The sequence below is a fragment of the Lepisma saccharinum genome, chromosome 2 (genome assembly GCF_977018435.1).
Source record: "Lepisma saccharinum chromosome 2, izLepSacc3.1, whole genome shotgun sequence".
In the NCBI taxonomy this organism is placed as follows: domain Eukaryota; kingdom Metazoa; phylum Arthropoda; class Insecta; order Zygentoma; family Lepismatidae; genus Lepisma; species Lepisma saccharinum.
The window spans coordinates 93,448,093-93,466,451 of NC_139230.1; the positions used below are offsets into that span (position 1 = coordinate 93,448,093).

General features: G+C 38.2%; 1 protein-coding gene across 1 annotated transcript in view; it reads left to right on the plus strand.

The window, feature by feature from the left end:
- LOC145984097 (sterol carrier protein 2-like) overlaps positions 1 to 18,359 on the plus strand; it is a 128,896-nt gene that overhangs the window by 81,917 nt on the left and 28,620 nt on the right. Inside the window, exon 6 of the mRNA XM_083117507.1 lies at positions 10,286 to 10,541. Within this exon, the coding sequence (XP_082973633.1) occupies positions 10,286 to 10,541 (256 nt within the window). The remainder of the gene's footprint in view (positions 1 to 10,285; positions 10,542 to 18,359) is intronic.

Below are 18,359 nucleotides of genomic sequence, written 5' to 3' on the forward strand. Positions count from 1 at the left end.
CTTCGTTTATTTAAAAAAAAGAATATTGAGCCTAAGCAGGGATTATAACCCTCACCAATCCCTCCTTGAGCATGCCACTGGACACTCGAAAGAATCTTGATGACTCCAGAGAAACCTTGCGGTAGCTGTAAACATGGGGATGGGGGTTTAAAAAAGGCCTCTTATGACCCAGACCTTCAAGAGTGGGGGAGAGTACAGGTCGTTGGTTGGACTACAGCGCTGTAGTTGGACCTGGGTCTGCCTGTTCAGAATCATTCGGCTGAGAGGGCCTCCCCGATGGCGCAGTGGTAGCGTCGTCTCCTTGTAATCAAGGGGTCCCGGGTTCGATACCCGGTGGAGGTACAAGTGGTCTGGATCCCACTTTAAACTGTAGGTCCAGTCCCGATTAGCCTTACTGTGCATAAAGTGGACTTATACAACAAATCAATCAATCAATCAATCAATCATTCGGCTGAGAGAGATTCACACCATTCTGCGATGAGCTGGGCCTTCGAACACCATTGCCTTCAATAGGAAACTTGGCAGGAGGGTTCTGCACAAGGGGTAGTACTGGGACCTTATTTTGATGCCCAAAGATTAGCGAATCTCTTGGCTGTCGCTTGGCTTATTTCGCACAAATATGCAAGTATTCTGACTTATTTCTTCTCTAAAATATATAAAATACAATATTTTTATTATTTTTGCCGCATCTCCCGATGACCAGACGCCTCTGACTAGGAAGTATGCAAACAAACACTACTCAATACACATTCAATTTCTTAGGCCTCCCCGATGGCACAGTGATAGCATTGTCGCCTTGTAATCAAGGGGTCCCGGGTTCGATATCCGGTGGAGGCGCATAGTGGTTCAGATCCCACTTTAAACTGTAGATCCAGTCTCGATTAGCCTTACCCTTACTGTGCACAAAGTGGACTTAAAACACCAACTCAACAACATTCAATTTCTTGTAAAAAGAAATGGTATACAATTTAAATAATTGATGTTTTATAGAGTTTTGATTTAATGATTGCTTAAGTAAATCTAAGAATCTAATTTTTGTTGTGTTATGTTAATAGATAATTCAGTTCTTCCTAAAGGTTTGCATAACCACTTTTTGTAGATGCAAAATAATTTAACACAGATATAACAAGGGGGTGGATTTTTGCATATTTGCATATTTTTTCGTTGTGGAAAATTCATATGCTTTCAATGGATTCATTCATTTGACATGATTGGGAAAAGACTGGCAAAGTTTTATAGTGCATATTTGAGCTTAATGTGCATATTTTGTTTTGCATATATTGGAAATAATTTAACCCTTTCAGCGAGTATGGATATAATTGGAAAGTTCACAGCCAACTTATGATTTTTGACCCTTTTGTGAAAATTAATTTCTTTGTTACTATTTATATAGACATGAAATTTTGCACACTGATTCAAAATACTAAGGGATAGAAGTTATCGTACAGAAACGTCAGTGTTGCCATACAAAATTATATTCCAAAATCTGGAAAAAAAAATTTCTTTGTTCTTACATACAGGGTGTTTCTAAAGGTCGTTTACAACCCTTGGGAGGTGATTCCTCACACAAAAACAAGCAAAAAGTGTGAGTTCCATTTTTATGACTGAGGCTTCGTTTCCGAGATAGGAGCCTCGCAAAAGGTGACAAGTGAACGTCACACCTAACTGGGACAAATACTATCACAGATAGAGAGGCGGTTCCAAGAGAATCATCAATGAATCGTATGTGCTCAGTCCGGAAGTCACGATGAAAAGTTCACTGCATGCATGCGCAATGGACTCCTCAAAGGAATTCATCTGTTCTTACATCTCAAGTCTTTCCTTGGCGGTCAACACTTCAACAATGACGACGAGCTGAAAGAAACTGTTTCCAACTGGTTGAAGACACAGGCGGCAAATTTCTATGAAGAAGGTATACAAAAACTTGTGCCACGCTATGACAAATGCCTGCAAAATTTCGGCAGTTATGTGGAAAGTAGTTTAAGAGTTGTAGAATTTTGTGCAATAAATAACTTTTCTGTATCTGTACACAATTTAATTTTATTACCAAACGGAACTTACTTTCTGGACGTGCCTTGTATCTTTACTTTTCCAAGTATTCAGTGGATTATGGATATTCATTACAGTAAGGTAACATTTTTATTTATTATTTATCAATTACTATTTATTATTAAGTACGATTACATTGACATTGGACATGAAAAGCCATTTCACATCACGAGAAATAGTAAATTTATCATTCATCTGGGAAAAGAAAGATGACATGAAACATACAAGAAATAAAGTTGACATTGGCATACAAACATATCTTCAGACCCTCAATTTTGTGTTTGAATACAAAATACTAAAGTTTACAAAATAATTTACAAAAGTTTATGAAATTTTCTTCAAGCATCAGTGTTGCCATCTCATAATAATAAAAATTTCTAAAACTTGTCAGTATGATTTATTTTTAAAAAAATATTCAACCAATGATACATATTCATCCAAGAAAGGTATTTTTTTATATTTTTATGTGGTATAATTTTATAATTTCGTCAGTGTTGCAGCAAAACAATCGCCGAACCACATAGAAACAAGCAAGAATTTTAATAAGCACTCAAAAACTAAGAACGTACATATATGTTATCCGCGATTTGAGCGCAAAAGAGGAAAACATATATATACGTTCTCCGCGATGAAAGGGTTAATATAATCATTTATTTCAAGTTTGCATCTTCCATTTTTTTGTTCTTTGTACCAAGATTATTGCATATCATCCTTGTTGGGTCAAGGACATCTAGTAACTGGAAGTTGTTGTAAAGGTCAAGAAAACCACCCTCCCACCAATCACCAACATCAAAAAGAGATGAGTCACAGTGATGGCAGTGACAACCTTAGGGTGGCATTATTTGTTAGCTTTTGATAGGTGTGAGTGCCTATATCTGAGAGGTACTTTTTTTGATTGGGGATATAGGGGGCATTTCCCATTCTGGTTGCAACTGTTCATTCCTTTGTAGGGGCAGGGGGGGGGGGGTGCTACATATATATGCTTATGCTTCCAAAGAATTTACTGAAACTTCCCATCCCGACCTGAAAATATTTAAAATACTACAAATGTGTGCTATTCTCGATCCACTGTCAGAATGAAGAAAATGTAAACAAATGAGTGTGACTTGTGAGGTTCGGACTTGATTCCATAATGCTGACGTTGGCTCATTTTTAGATAATGTACGTGAAATAACTCCTCTTCCCCTTGCCACAGTATAAAAGCTTAGGGAAATGGTATTACTTTGTCAAATGCTATATATTCTTATGCTTTAGAACAACTGGCATTCGAAATAATCAATAGAATTTATCTTTGGGCAGTGTACATCTGTTTACATCCACTCAGTGCTTGCTGTGAACGGACGATAGTTAGAAATTTTTAAAACCGAAGGATGTAAGAGAAAATTGCTTCAACAATGAATAGAGGCTAAGATGTGGTTACCACTGATTGAACACTTATTTAATGCCAAGTCTACTCTGATCATTTAAGTATGGAATTTAATATTTTAGAAATCTTCCGAGGTGGGTGATCTAAGGTTGGAATTTTCTGGCCTTGTCCCTGCATAAAGTGGCTCTGGGGCTCACCCGGCCTCAAATCAATGAGTACCTGGAGTGGTGGATAAAGGTGGCCAGACTGTGGTGCTGATCACATCACCTCCAAAATAGCTGAGATCGAGAACGTGTGGGGCCGTACCCCACACATCCCCTAAAAAATGTGCCTTCGTGGCACAGTGCTATATGCATGAGGAACTTTACCTTTACCTGTGCCATGAATATCTATGTATTAATATTATTATTATTATTTATTTTATTTTTCTCCGGCACAATACTGGAGTTACTGAAAACCAGTAAACTCCCTGCTCAACCCTTAAAATACTTTTGATTCAGTTAGAAATTACTATATATATTCCTGACCATACTAGTTTTATAAAATGTATATGTTAGTAAATAAATATTGTGATTAGCTCTAAATATCACTACATGTAATAATAAACTAATACCATTTTTAATCTTATAGCTTTGTATTAGGTTTCTGCACTCAGGATATTTATTTATTTACTTTATTATTATTATTATTGTTATTTTCCTTTGATATCTAACTCATATTATTTTACCTCTATATGCAACAATTTAATTGAATAAATATACCCCTAACACCACTTATTTTCCAAAACTCAATACTCACTTAAAATCAACATACTGCAAAAATTGATTCTAACCACATTTCCTCAAATATGTTTGAATAAACACTTCTACACCAAAATAGGATAAATACTGAAGTTTTACAACAACAATAATCAAAAGATACACCACATCAAGTGAAACGGAAATGGCCTGTTTTGGCTCCCAGAACTAGCTCTGTATCTTTTCATTTATGTCTATATGCATTTGTCAACCAAGATGGTGCCGAGTGCAGATTGTGCGAAATTTGTAGCTCTGGTCTTTATCTGTTTTGCGCTTGTACTAGTGCGAATTTGCATAGTGAAAAAGTATTGTCCGCCTTGTGAAATTGCAGTTAATGATGGGAATATGTTTGTAGATCAGTTCTATGACAGATACTTGAAAACTCTTGAGTGCTTTTCCAGTGCTTTGTGCTCTTCAAGGGGCGAGCGCATGCAAGGACGCTTCGAGGAAAGCCTCGCCCGGGACCTCCAACAGGAAGTATGTGCTCCAGCACCTCTTTCTCCTTCTGCTGTTGCTGCACGGAGACGTCGAACTTTAGCCTGGACCAGGGACGTCTATGGGGAAAACAACAAGTGATAGTGCCTTTCACCTATATTATCAAAACATGCAGTGTCTAAAGAATACGTTTTTGGACTCTGAATTAATGATGACCAAGTTCTCCAAATACGACTGTGTGTGCTTTAGCGAGTCATGGTTCAATTCTGATATCTCGTGTGTTGAAATTCCCCTCTATGAACAGTTCAATGTTTACCGTAAATATCGTGAAATGCATGGCGGTGTCATGGTGTGTGTGAACAAGAAGTGGCACAGCAAGATACGATTGGATTTACAATGAGACTGCGAATTACTCTGGATAGAAGTAACTACTAACCACCATAAAAAAATATGTATAGGTTGTTTCTATCGGCCTGATAGGCGGAGTCCCAGAGAACTCTTAGAGTGTTGCTATGATTCCACTTTGGCAGTTCTTTCCAGCTTTTCCAGCCACGAAGTTATTTTGTGTGGGGATTTTAATATTCATACAAAGTGAAATAATCCTGTAAATGGCATACCAACCACTGGAGACGAAGACTGGTTCATAGACAATTTTATTCATGGACTGGGTCTTCTTCAACACAACATGTACAACACGGAGAAGATAAAAACCTTGACTTCATATTGTCCTTGTTTGAAACCTGTGATGTCATGCACTCTTTGAATCTGCTTCAGTCAGACCATGAGTCGCTGCGTGCCATCTTCAAAATCCCGGTGAAAGTGAGAAGCTCCCCTTCTGCACCCTCCCAGGCATAATATTCCGCTGTGGAAGAAAATGCCATGGGATGCTGTCCGTCGAGCCATTGACCTTTTCAACTGAAACCTGCTTTTTGAAGGGACTGTGGCTGAGGCTGTCGAACTGTTTACGGACGGACATGATTCATGCCCTAATTCAGGACTATGTGCCACATAAAACAATGACATCTGAAAAGTTTCCCCTGTGGTTTGATAATGAGTTGCAGCATCTGTTGCACAACAAAAAGAGAGCCTGGCAACCGTGGAAAAGTTTTCCCAATCCCCACACACACAAAGCACTTTGTAAAGACCTTATGAAACAGAAATACACAGAATATGTAAACACTGTCACAAATGAACTCCTTACTAATCCGAAGAGATTCTGGACATTGATAGATTCACGGAGACAAACCAAACGCATTCCTTTGGAAGTAACACACAATGGCATTTCAGCTGATGAACTATTCAATCAAACATTAAAAAAAAAAAAGTTTCCCTTGGTGTTTTAATTCACCTGCCTATCAAATCTATCTGCTGTCACTCTCTTTCTACCATCTTTAAGAACCAGGTGAAGTATTGCACTTCCTTACCTCCTTTTCTTCTCACCAAGCATCTGCTCCAGACAATATTCCTAGTATTTTCCTTCAAGAAACCGCTCACTCACTATCTACTCCTCTTGCAATGTTATACAATAGGTGTTTCTCTGAAAGCTGCTTTCCCACTCAATGGAAGAAAGCAAATATCATTCCTATTTTTAAATCTGGCAATGCGAACCATACTACATGTTACGGGCCAATTTCTCCCCTATCCACACTTGCTATTGTCTGTGAAAAAATTCTAAAAAATAGACTTCTGAAATTCACATCCCCTTACATTAACCCAGCACAACATGACTTTCTTTCAAATTCTTCATGCCTCACCAATCTGTCTTCTATGCAATCCTATGTCATAAACGCCATCACCTATCGTAATCAGTTGGATGTTGTGTACTTTGATCTGTCCAAAGTTTTTGATTCAGTGGATCACCATTATTTACTGCATAAATTAGCTAACAGGTTTAACATCACTGGAAACACATTAAAAATAGTGAAAGACTATCTAAGAAATAGACAACAATGCTAACTGGCTTGCGGTTATATCTGGTGTGCTGCAAAGAAGCATTCTTCGCCCTCTATTATTTGTATTATATCTGGATGATCTCGCAGATCTCTTTAATTCCCCAATCTGAAGCACAATTCTAATGTTCGCCGATGATTGCAAGATTATGAGAGGAATGAAACAGCCATCAGACATGCAACTTCTCCAAAATGACATAAACAGATTCTCTGAATGGTGTAAGCAATGGAAACTGTCCATAAACCCTTAAAAATGCTTTTACATAACAATTTCATTGAAACAAAACATTCTTGAAGGAAATTATTCACTCACCAACATCCCTCTAACAAAATAAGAACACCAAGATCTAAGTATCCTCATAGATTCAAAACTAACTTTTGATAATCACATATCAAGCATAAAAAAAAAAAAAAAAAAAAGCAATACGTATGTTAGGCCTACTTTACAGATTCACCGAAATCAATAACCCGAATGCACTTTCCATTTACTTCAAAATATTTGTGTCCCCCATTCGAGAATACTGTTCACCCATCTGGAACATGGCTGCCCCTTCTCATACCTCCAAGATCGACAGTGTTCTCACCTTTTTCCTCTCCATTGTTCAATATAGAGTGCCGGCCCTGAGACACCTACCTAAGAGAGATCTCCTCGTAAACTTAAACATAAATACTCCAGAAATGAAATTACTACATAAGATCATAAATGGAAACTTAAGATGCAGCATCCCACTCCACGAACTCTTCCTCAGAGTGCCCAGACATAAAACATGGAGCAAGGAAACTTTCCACACCACAACTCCCAGACTCTCTCACTCATACAACGTTCACTATTCCACAAGCTACAGAACCAATTCAACATCATCTCAAACCAAGTAGATATATTCAGTTCATATTTGTCTCTCGTCACCAACTTATAAAAAAATTGTACATAAGTAAGGCATTGTGAAAATAATGTTTACCTTGGTATTGTCTTGGCTTGTTTATATTTTGTTTATTTTATTTATCTTGTTTGTGTGTTTTTTAACACTAGTGTACTGTTTTACTGTTGTTTCTTTCCAGTTTAAAATTGCTTGTCCTGTACTGGAAATTTCTATAAATAAATAATTAATGTCTTCACATATTTGTTACATAATATCTGTATGAAATATGTATATGTACAAGGTGTACAACTTTGCTTCCGCCATTTTTCCCCAAAAATATGACGCTGGAATGAAAAACATTGCTTACCCAGGCATTATTCAAAGTATTGTCCATCGCTGGCCACTACTTTCTCCCATCTTTCGGGCAGCGTAGGAATGCCGCGTCTAAAAAATTGTTCATCTTTGGAGGCGATCCACGAATCGATCCACTTTTTGACTTCTTCATAAGATCGGAAGTGTTGGTCAGCCAGTTCATGAGCCATTGATCTAAACAGGTGATAATCAGAGGGAGCGATGTCTGGAGAATAAGGTGGGTGGGGTAGGACGTCCCATCTTAATGTTTCCAAGTACGTTTTCACCACTTTGGCAACGTGGGGTCGTGCGTTGTCATGCTGAATCATACCCATGGCTTTCAGACGTTTTGAAATGGCTTGCTGCGTCACTCCCAATGATCGTGCCAATTCTTCTTGAGTTTGACGCGAGTCTTCACTCAGCAATGTCTCCAATTCTGCATCTTCGAAAACTTTCTGTCTTCCACCAGTATGCCGGTCTTCGACGTTAAAGTCACCGTTCTTGAAGCATTGAAACCACTCACGACAGGTTCTCTCACTTATAGCGTCCTCACCATACGTAGTGGAGAGCATTCGATGAGCCTCACCTGCAGTTTTCTTCATATTGAAACAAAAAAGTAGAACCTCCCGCAAATGGCGAGAATTTGGCTCGTACACTGACATTTTCAATCGCAAACAACTTCACGATGCACACACCACTCAACTAATGTTTGAATGGGGTTATCTTGACAGAGGTCCAAGCTAACTGCGTGACGTCTGCGATCTGCTTCTTTCGACCGCTACTTCCTGTTGTTGCCACCTGTCAGAAAACGGCGGAAGCAAAGTTGTACACCTTGTATATGTTTGAAATAAAACATAAGGAATGGGAAAACCACTAAAAATCTGAGGAAACTGATGTCCTTGTTTAATTAAAGGCACCAGGAGAAAAGAGTGCATACCCCCGAAAGTATGCGGGTGGAGAAAGGCTTCTTCAGGGGGTTCCCCCCCTTTTTTTTACCTTTACCTAGATATCTAGAATAATTTCGTGTAGTTCACATGGAAATTTACATATACTATTATTGTCACACACATCAACTACTTGCCATTCATCATGGCCACGATTTCGCCGTGAAGAGCATGGGCTACTCCTTCCAAGCTGTAAGGGCCAAGTTAAGTGTTGTCAAAGTTTGGAGTTCTTTCCTGTCCCAGGAAGGTACTACTTCATTCTTCCTTTTTTATTTTTAATTAGAACACAACCACAATGCCATAAAAAAAGCAGACATAAAAAAAAGCCCTGAAATATTTCTGTGATGATTTTATTTACTTCATTTAAAAGAAAGAAGAGCCCAAAATGTTTCAGGAACCTTTAGTTTCCAATTTGTATGGTGATGGCATTCTTGAGAACACGTTTTAACCCTCCGTTAGGCATGTGGTGTTCTCCATCGATATTCATAGCGAGATTGCAACACTGTGAACTATACTGCACACAGTGTTGCTGTGTGCTGAATCTTCTTTCTTTATCTTTGTTCTAAGCTTATCTGTTCTGTTCTATTGGGCCAGCCCCCTTGGCAGAGTGGTTACCACATTGCGCTATGGTGCCAGGGGTCCTGCGTTTCAATCCCGGCATGGGCATGGATGTTTGTGAGTGTCCATTCATCAATTTCATCATATCATCACTCATCTCCATCTTCACAAATTAGCAAAAAGTGGCACAAAAGTGAAGTAAAATAAAGCAAATCAATCAATTATGTTCTATTTCACTTCTAAGCCATGTTAAATTATGAAGTTAATGTTACGTCGCATTCAGTGACTGCAATTTCCCCTACACTCTGACCTCTTAATGCTATGCCTTGTCTACCAAGAGAAAGTATACTATCTTTGCTCCCCCCTTCTCTTCGCTTCTTTTGGCACCCAATCACTTCTACTTGTCACACACTTGCAGGCTAAATGCATACCAAGAACAATATCAAAGTGAGAAAGACAGAGTGCACAGCAGATTCAGATGCTATATGGAAGTGGGCTAGTGATGAAGGAGAGGACACGTAGGTATGTGTTAGTGACGAAAGTGATCATGACCAAAAGTGAACATGACACTGCTTTGGTTGTTACGTATTTAGGCACATGGGGGATGACAGTCTCCCAAGCATGCAACTGATGTTAACTTTATAATGTTATGTCATTTACAAAGTGCAGCAGAAAATTGCAGCTGACCTTAGATGAAAGACAAAGAAAGAACTTTCAGCATGTGTGCGCCATTTAGTTCACGATGAATTTCATACCTTAAATATAGTTAAAGTGACCTAATGTGCCTATGCATGTTACAGAAAATAATGTGCCTAACGCATGGTTAAATTGCCATGAAAAATGTTTAGTCATTTGTATAAGTGTGCGTTTGCCATGATTTCAGCTTTATGCATTCTTTATTGTCTTTTTCCTTGGTTTGTAAATGTATTCAGTGAATAAAAATACTCAAACTAGAATATGCATTGACTCTTTCTAGGTTGGATATGACATGACAAAAACTGCATCTGATAGACTGTTCCAAAAAGCTGGTTACAAGCCACAGGATGTAGATGTTGTTGAACTCCATGACTGCTTTTCTGCAAATGAATTGATAACATATGAAGCTCTTGGCTTATGTGAACTGGGTAAAGCTGCTGACCTTGTGGACACAAAGGACAATACATATGGAGGAAAATATGTCATCAATCCAAGTGGTGGATTGATTTCAAAAGGACATCCTTTGGGTGCAACCGGTATGTAATTGAGGTGGAAATATTATAGGACTTAAAATATATATCTCTCTGTCTGTCTGTCTGTCTGTCTGTCTGTCTGTCTGTCTGTCTGTCTGTCTGTCTGTCTGTCTGTCACTCACTCACTCACTCACTCACTCACTCACTCACTCACTCACTCACTCACTCACTCACTCACTCACTCACTCACTCACTCACTCACTCACTCACTCACTCACTCACTCACTCACTCACTCACTCACTCACTCACTCACTCACTCACTCACTCACTCACTCACTCACTCACTCACTCACTCACTCACTCACTCACTCACTCACTCACTCACTCACTCACTCACTCACTCACTCACTCACTCACTCACTCACTCACTCACTCACTCACTCACTCACTCACAGATGAAATAATTTACTCTGTCCTTTAATAAGTGGTGGTGCATATTGCCTGGTGAATTTTTAGTAGAAATGCATATTTTTGCCTGGATTCCAGTGTGGGTAATTGGAGCTCTTATTTCTTATGCTACGAATAGCCCAATTTTGCATTTTCTCTAGTTTCGTGGTGTTATTTCTATTAATCGCATAAAGTACAGAGGAACAGTATTCAAGTAACAGCCTAATAAATGCTTTGTAGAATGTTAATTTGTGGACAAGGTGTACATATTTGCAGACAAATTGAAACTGCTTGATTCTATTTGCTGTACGCGCGCACATTTTTTTCACATGTTGTGAAAAGGATAAATTCTTATCTAGGTGCATACTGAGATAGTTTAGAGATTCACATGGTTTTATATAGGAATTACCTATTTTAATGTTGTCAATTAGCTTATTGTTATTGTTTTCACTGGATAGTATTAATACTTGCATGTGAGACTCGTTCACTTTCAACATGTTAGATTGATACCACTCAAGAATTTCGGGCATGTTTTTCTCATTATTTGCAATCACTTTTTCTAATTTGCTTGACGCACAGTACAGGAGACAGTCATCTGCATACAAATATAATTCAAACCCAAATTTCCTGTCTGTGATGTCATTCACAAACATGTTAAACAGTTTAGGACCTAGATAGATCCCTGTGGTACACCAAGGGATACATTTAAACTGTTTGAAATCAAGTTGCCTACTTTTGTGTCTATACTCCTATTGCATAAATAACTTTCGATCCAATTGTATGCAGTGACAGAGAAATTGAATTGCTGATGTAATTTCTGTATTAATAAATTTGGTTGAACACTGTCGAATGCTTTACTGATGTCTAGAGAAATAATGCCTATGTATTGCTTTCTTATTATGATCTAATATATTTCGCCAGTTGTGTAACAATTCATTCACGAGTAATTCTGTCAAGCGATTTTTTCTAAAAGCAAACTGTCTGTCAGTAGATTGTTAGAATGTAAGTACTGTTCTAATTGCTTGTCTATTATCTTTTCAAGAATCCTACTTAATGAGGAAGTTATTGATGGGGCGATAATTATTTACTTGCGTCGGGGACCCCCCTTTAAATATAGGTGTGACCCTTCCATGTTTCCAAGTGTTAGGAAAGATTCTGCTTTTTAAGGATGAATTAATTATATCTGTGAGAGGTTCGACAATCCATGGGGCGAGTAGATAGATTATGCGATTTACTTATTTCATTGAAATCTGGACCTTTTCTGAGATTAAGTTTTTGATGAATTTTCATAACGTCATCACTTGAGACGGGCTTAAAACTGAAGCTGGTTTCTTGATATTTAGCGTAGTTTTCATTTTGTTTGTTACTTTCATTTTTCTTCACCCTTAAATCGTTAGTGAATGTGTAGGATACTGACTTGCCAATGTTAGCAAAGTTGTCATTGAGGACGTTCGACACCCTCGCATCTTCCGTAATTGTTTCATTGTTATGCTCAATAGATGCGATGGATTGGCTTTTGCTATCATTTCCAGTCAAGAACCGGAAAATCTTGAATTTGTTATTGTCTGAATATTTATCGGAATAGATCTGCTTAAGGATATAATTTAATAACATATTGTAGATTTGTGTGTGTTACTCACTATTAAAGGAAATAAATACGTTAAATAGTATTGATTAATTTAACTACTTATGTGAGTGAGTATGGAGTCTTATTAGGACAACGTTTCGGAGGTCAAACTGCCTTCTTCATCAGGTTCATGGATGTTTCTAGGCACAGAGCATAGTGCCACGTAAAAGAAGTGTTAAATGAGGATTTGATTGAGGGTTAAGGTTAAAAACACTTACAAATACTCTGCCATATTCAAACTTAAAAAAATCTCTGTATGTTAAAAACTTTGTAAAAATACTCCTGATGCCTGGGCTCGTAATGGCCAGTTGGGATCCTTTTTTAGTTATTTTAACATAAGTGTGGAGTATTTTTACGAAGTTTTTAACATACTGTTTTTTTACGTAGTTCCTTAAGGTCTTATATTGTTCCCACGTGTAGTTATTATTATTTGAAGTACGTGCATGCTTAACACATTCGCGTCTGGCCTCATAACACAGCATTTTTACCTCTGGTCTGCGGTTTTTGGTTGTTTTTAAAAAAATCATAGAAAAAATATTTTTAATTTGTTTTTATTTTCCACATATTTCTTAAATCTACAAAACTTCCTCTTTTCAATGAACAAAAATTTGTCAAATTTTCTTTTCATTTTCAGACATTTTTTTATATTTTTTTCAGCAATGTTTTGTGAAGAAAAAAAAAGTACAACATTGTAACAAATGTTAATATAGAGATATTTTAAGTTCGTAATCTGGAAATTTCAATAATTAACTACATAAACTGTCAATACATCTTTTGAATCTTGCATAAGAATACTTCTTATGTGCACATAACAAAAAATAATTACAAATTACATGTATGAAAAAGTGGCTGCAGGACAGGACCAGATGATGTATCAGTTGGTTCTGCGTCATCTGTAAAAATTAAACAAATAAATAAATAAACTAAATAAATAAAATAAATTTTCATTTGACATACACTATACAAAATAATAAATGGAAAAACTAAAAATATATCAGTGCATGTAGGAGAATCAAGCAAGAGGCAAGATGAATAGACTCAAAAAAATTACCTCTTCTCACTTCATTCATAAAATACTAGAGTTTGCAACACTGTTTATATTGTCGACAATAATTATTACGAATATAATCTACCTTCCAAATCTTCAAATTCATCTGCATCATCAAAATCGTCGCTAACTTCAAACTCTGAGTCCGAATCCTCTATGCAGTCTGGATCTAACGACGCCATTCTAAACAATGCACAGTACATCAACCCGACAACAAACAGTCGCTGGTGTGAGATAAAAATAGCACATGAGTCACCTAGTGGTCGGAATTTCAACAGAGAGGCTTGAATGAACACGCGCATGAGACGAAGTATGAGCATAGCCCGTTGTTCAATTTGGCAAAGCGATTGCATACAGCAGGATGGGCTATACCCGTCGTTCGTCCACATTGACTTTAAGTGCACTGCGGGCTACGCCCATCGTGAGACCCCAGTGTGTTAAACATGCGGTTCTTGAGTGATATCAATCTAAGAAGACTGCCAGTGATCCATGGATGCTTGTTGCCCCTAACACGAAACGTTTTTATTGGCACATAGACATCAAGAGCTTCGGTTATTAATGACTGCAAATATGTTACCTTGTCGTTTATATCTGGCATCCTTGTTGTTTTGTGAAAGGGTAGATAAGAACAATGATCAACGAACTGTTGTTCAGGGAAATTTTTAAATGAGAGCCTAGTTACGAGTATTCTGGGAGATCTTTGTGGCCTTAGGTTAATGAGGTGTATATCAGAAAATGATCGCTTAAATCATGCATTACTACGGTGGATTTATCATACAATTCTTTCTTGTTGTTAAAAATGTGGTCTATGAGACTTTCACTCATGTCATTCACACGTGTCGGCAGGCGAACGAGCTGCTTGTACCCGCCAATTCCATCGTATCGAAAAATGCATTGTCCCCTGTAGTAGGTTTGATGAAGTCATGATTAGTATCCACGACGAGAACTGAAGCGTGTCAAGTCGGAAATGACTGCAAAATGTTTTCTAATTTTTTATTAAAAGTGACGGGGGCCTTGGGGTGTCTATATACTCATCCTAGAATTAAAGGTTTGTTGTTCTGTTTGAGTTTTGAAGACACCAACAATCCTTCAATATCTACATCCAACACACAATATATAAGTTTTGATATTACAGCTGTTTTTACGTAAACAATAATACCTCCCCCTTGCTTAGGATAGTCTTGATCAAGTCTATACATTTCGAACCCTTCAATTTCAACGTGTCTGGAATGGAATCATCTAGCCAAGTCTCGGTGATTGCAACGCATGTGAAGTTTGTTATATGTGAAGCTGCGATTTAATCTACTTTGTTCTTTAGGCGGTTCATATTGATGTGGCCCACCATGATATTTTCTGCGTTTACGGGGAAAGCAAGGTCTTCTACGTGCAGATACAATTTTGCAAGGAATCTCCGGTTTGCCACGCTCAGCCTGTGTAACGTCATGGGGGTGGCAGCTCATTGGCAGGCGGGAAGAGAGGAAAGCTATTTACAGCCCCAGCATCGACCTTGGCCTCGGGGGGGGGGGGGGGGGAGTGACCATTCTTACAAATATCAGGGAACATCTTTCAGGGGTGTCTAACGAACTATCTGGCAATGACACCGCACAACATTGACCTCTTGCCTTTCTACATTAGAAACAACGAAACTCATTATTAATAAAATGACTGAGAAAAAACATAATATATGTGTGACACAAAATTAAATTATTGAAAGGAGAAAGGTAAAAGTAAAAGAATATAAGGTTGAAAAGCACATGATTGAAGGAGTGAATGGTTATGGTGGTTAATGTATGCAATAAGTGCCAACCAAGGGAAGAGTTTGTCACTTTCCATACTTGTTTAGGTCATCCAGGCTGTTTATTTTCACTGTGGCGTTGTTGTGAAGTGCCAGGATGTTGTCATCGGAAGTCCACACGTGCTGAAAAGTTCCACTATTTGTTACCTGGTGAAACAGCTGCAGGTTTTGCTGGGTGAGGTTTTCCGTGATGGAAATGTGGGGGCCGGAATCCTTCACGATCTTCTTCTTCTGAAGCACCAACCGACGAGTCCTGTAAGACATGAAATGCATGATCAGCACCCTGCTCCTCCTGTTGTGTCGCTTCGTTCCCAGACAGTGACATCTCTGGAGCTGGGACCTGCACCTTGTCCCGGAGGATGTCCAGCACATTCTCCTCACAGTTCTCCTTCTCAGATTCTCCCATGCCATGGATCATTAGGTTCAGTCTTCTGTCATATTGTTCGATCGAGTTTATGTGCAACTGTAATGCACTCACTGTTGATCTAAGGGCCTTGTTTTCGGCATCGTATTTTTCCATTATTTTACAAATGGCTTCCTCCACCGCCTCGGCTATCATTGAGTCAGGGAACTCTTGATTAGTGACTGAACCTTATCGCTAACAAAGGCCAGGGCTATTCTCTCGTCCACATCTCCCAGTTGAGAGTTGAGTTATTTCGCAACAATCCTTTCAATTGTGCTCTCGATTCTGTTACATTCACCTCTTGTGATGCCCATGTTGCAAAAAAAATATTAATGCACAAACACTCCCAACACTCAAACACAGATGGCTGCTCCTGCAAAGATTTGCACGCACAAAAAGATCACGTTCACTGCAGCACAACGTTCACTCCCTTCAGAAAATCACTTCACCACATTTTGTCCACTTCTGCACGTGGAGCTAAGGAAAAACACATCCATCCTCTACGACGTCAGCTCTTTGTTTATCACAGATAGACTAATTATTGAACACTTTGACTTATTTTTAGCATGTGAATCATACTGAAGAAAAGCAGCAATCATACTGCATTTTCTTTCTGCAAGTGCCATTTGATGGATTGATTGATTTGCTTTATTTTACGTCGCTGTTTGTATCACTTTTGGCTAATTTGCGAAGATGGGGATGAGTGATGATATGATGAAATTGATGAATAGACACTCACAAACATCCATGCCTATGCCAGAATTCGAACTCGGGACCCCCTGGCACTGTAGCGTGATGCGCTGACCACTGGGGGCAGACACAAGCGCTATTTGAAAAAGCCCTTTGTTTTTCCCTTCTTGTTACTATGGGATAAATTGAAGATAAAAGGCTATAAATGCTCAACCACTGCATCTTTTTGAACAGTTTAAATCCTAAATGTAAGGATAAGCAAAATGCAACATTTTAAGTAACATCCAACAATTAAGGGTTCAGGGGGGAAGCAAGGGCAAAGGCCCAAAGTTCTAAATTTTCTGAAATTACACCAAATTTCCAAACGCCATAATTTCAGTTTTTTAGTTGCGGCACAAGCATTACATATCCTCATAGAGTGGTATTTTGTCGTACTTCCCTCGAAATTTGGTCCATTCAGCATCCATGGAGCTGGTGCTAAGAGCGAAATTCCGGATGTCTCGAAGCTGGCAGCACTACTGCTTTTACTCAAGAAATATCAGTCTGATTTCAACGAAACTTTGCATGGTTGTAGGAATGTGCCATCACTACATACTATTTTTTTCCATTCACTTCACTCTATTGAGGGGGACACAGGGGTGTGCCATGTGCAATTTTTTTTTTTTAGTTCAATTTTCTTCTTCATCATCTTCCTTTAACACTAATTACTGGGAGGCACAATGTATAAATTTTACCTCCGTTAAAAGCCCTGTCCTGAAGAAAGGAAGCAAAACCAATTTCATCTGTCTACGACAATTAGTTCTCAACTTATGATTTTTTTGTACTTTGTGACAAGTTTGAAAAGCCGACACTTGAAAACGCATCGGTTTCAATGGGAATACAGATGCGCGAGGCTCCATCCGCTAAAGGTTTTTAAGTCCACTCTATGCACAGAAAGTTAATCGGGACTGGACCTACAATTTAAAGTGGGATCCAAACCACTATGTGCCTCTGCTGGGTATCAAACTTGCGACCCCTTGATTACAAAGTGCAAGATAACAGTTATGGTTTTTATTTTATTTTATCTGCAATGTTTCATTCTGGTTTCCCAGAACTTTTTCAAGCTGCACTAAGATATACACATACAATAACATAACACAACCTCACATGGCTAGTCACTCTACCCTTCTCTAGTCACACAGAAGTGTGAAGAATATTTTAGTTTTTTCAATTGTAAACACCATGCACTCACCATAGATAGTGTAACTCAATGTGCTTTTCATGCTGTATGTATTATACATGGTAATCGCAAAAGCTAACCAAAATGTTCCATGAAAAGATTAAATGCTTTAATGTAAAGTACTATCTTCTATAAGATTTTTTGAAGCATTTTCTTAGCATTTCTGCTTGCAATAATGCTAAGGTCCGTGTAAAGCGGACTCAAGAAAATACATCAACATCACACTTCTTTTGAGTTTCTAATATGTCCTACTTCCTTCTTTGTTACGACTAATAGTGAAGAAAAGCAGCAATCATACTGCATTTTCTTTCTGCAAGTGCCATTTGATGGATTGATTGATTTGCTTTATTTTACGTCGCTGTTTGTATCACTTTTGGCTAATTTGCGAAGATGGGGATGAGGGATTTATTTCTTTTCATGCCATACACACAGTCACGTTTTGGTTAAATGTAAACTTGTCCAAATTTTCTTTGATCATGTACTTGAGCACTTCCAGACCATTCATGATTTCCAATAGGAACGCTGTTCAACGACTTTCAATTGCGTTCAATTCAACTACTTGTTCATGAAATTTGATCGTGTACAAGGTGCTTAAACCAATATTGGATAACTGGGGTTGGCAAATTCTTCTTACTCTTTCCCCGGCAAACA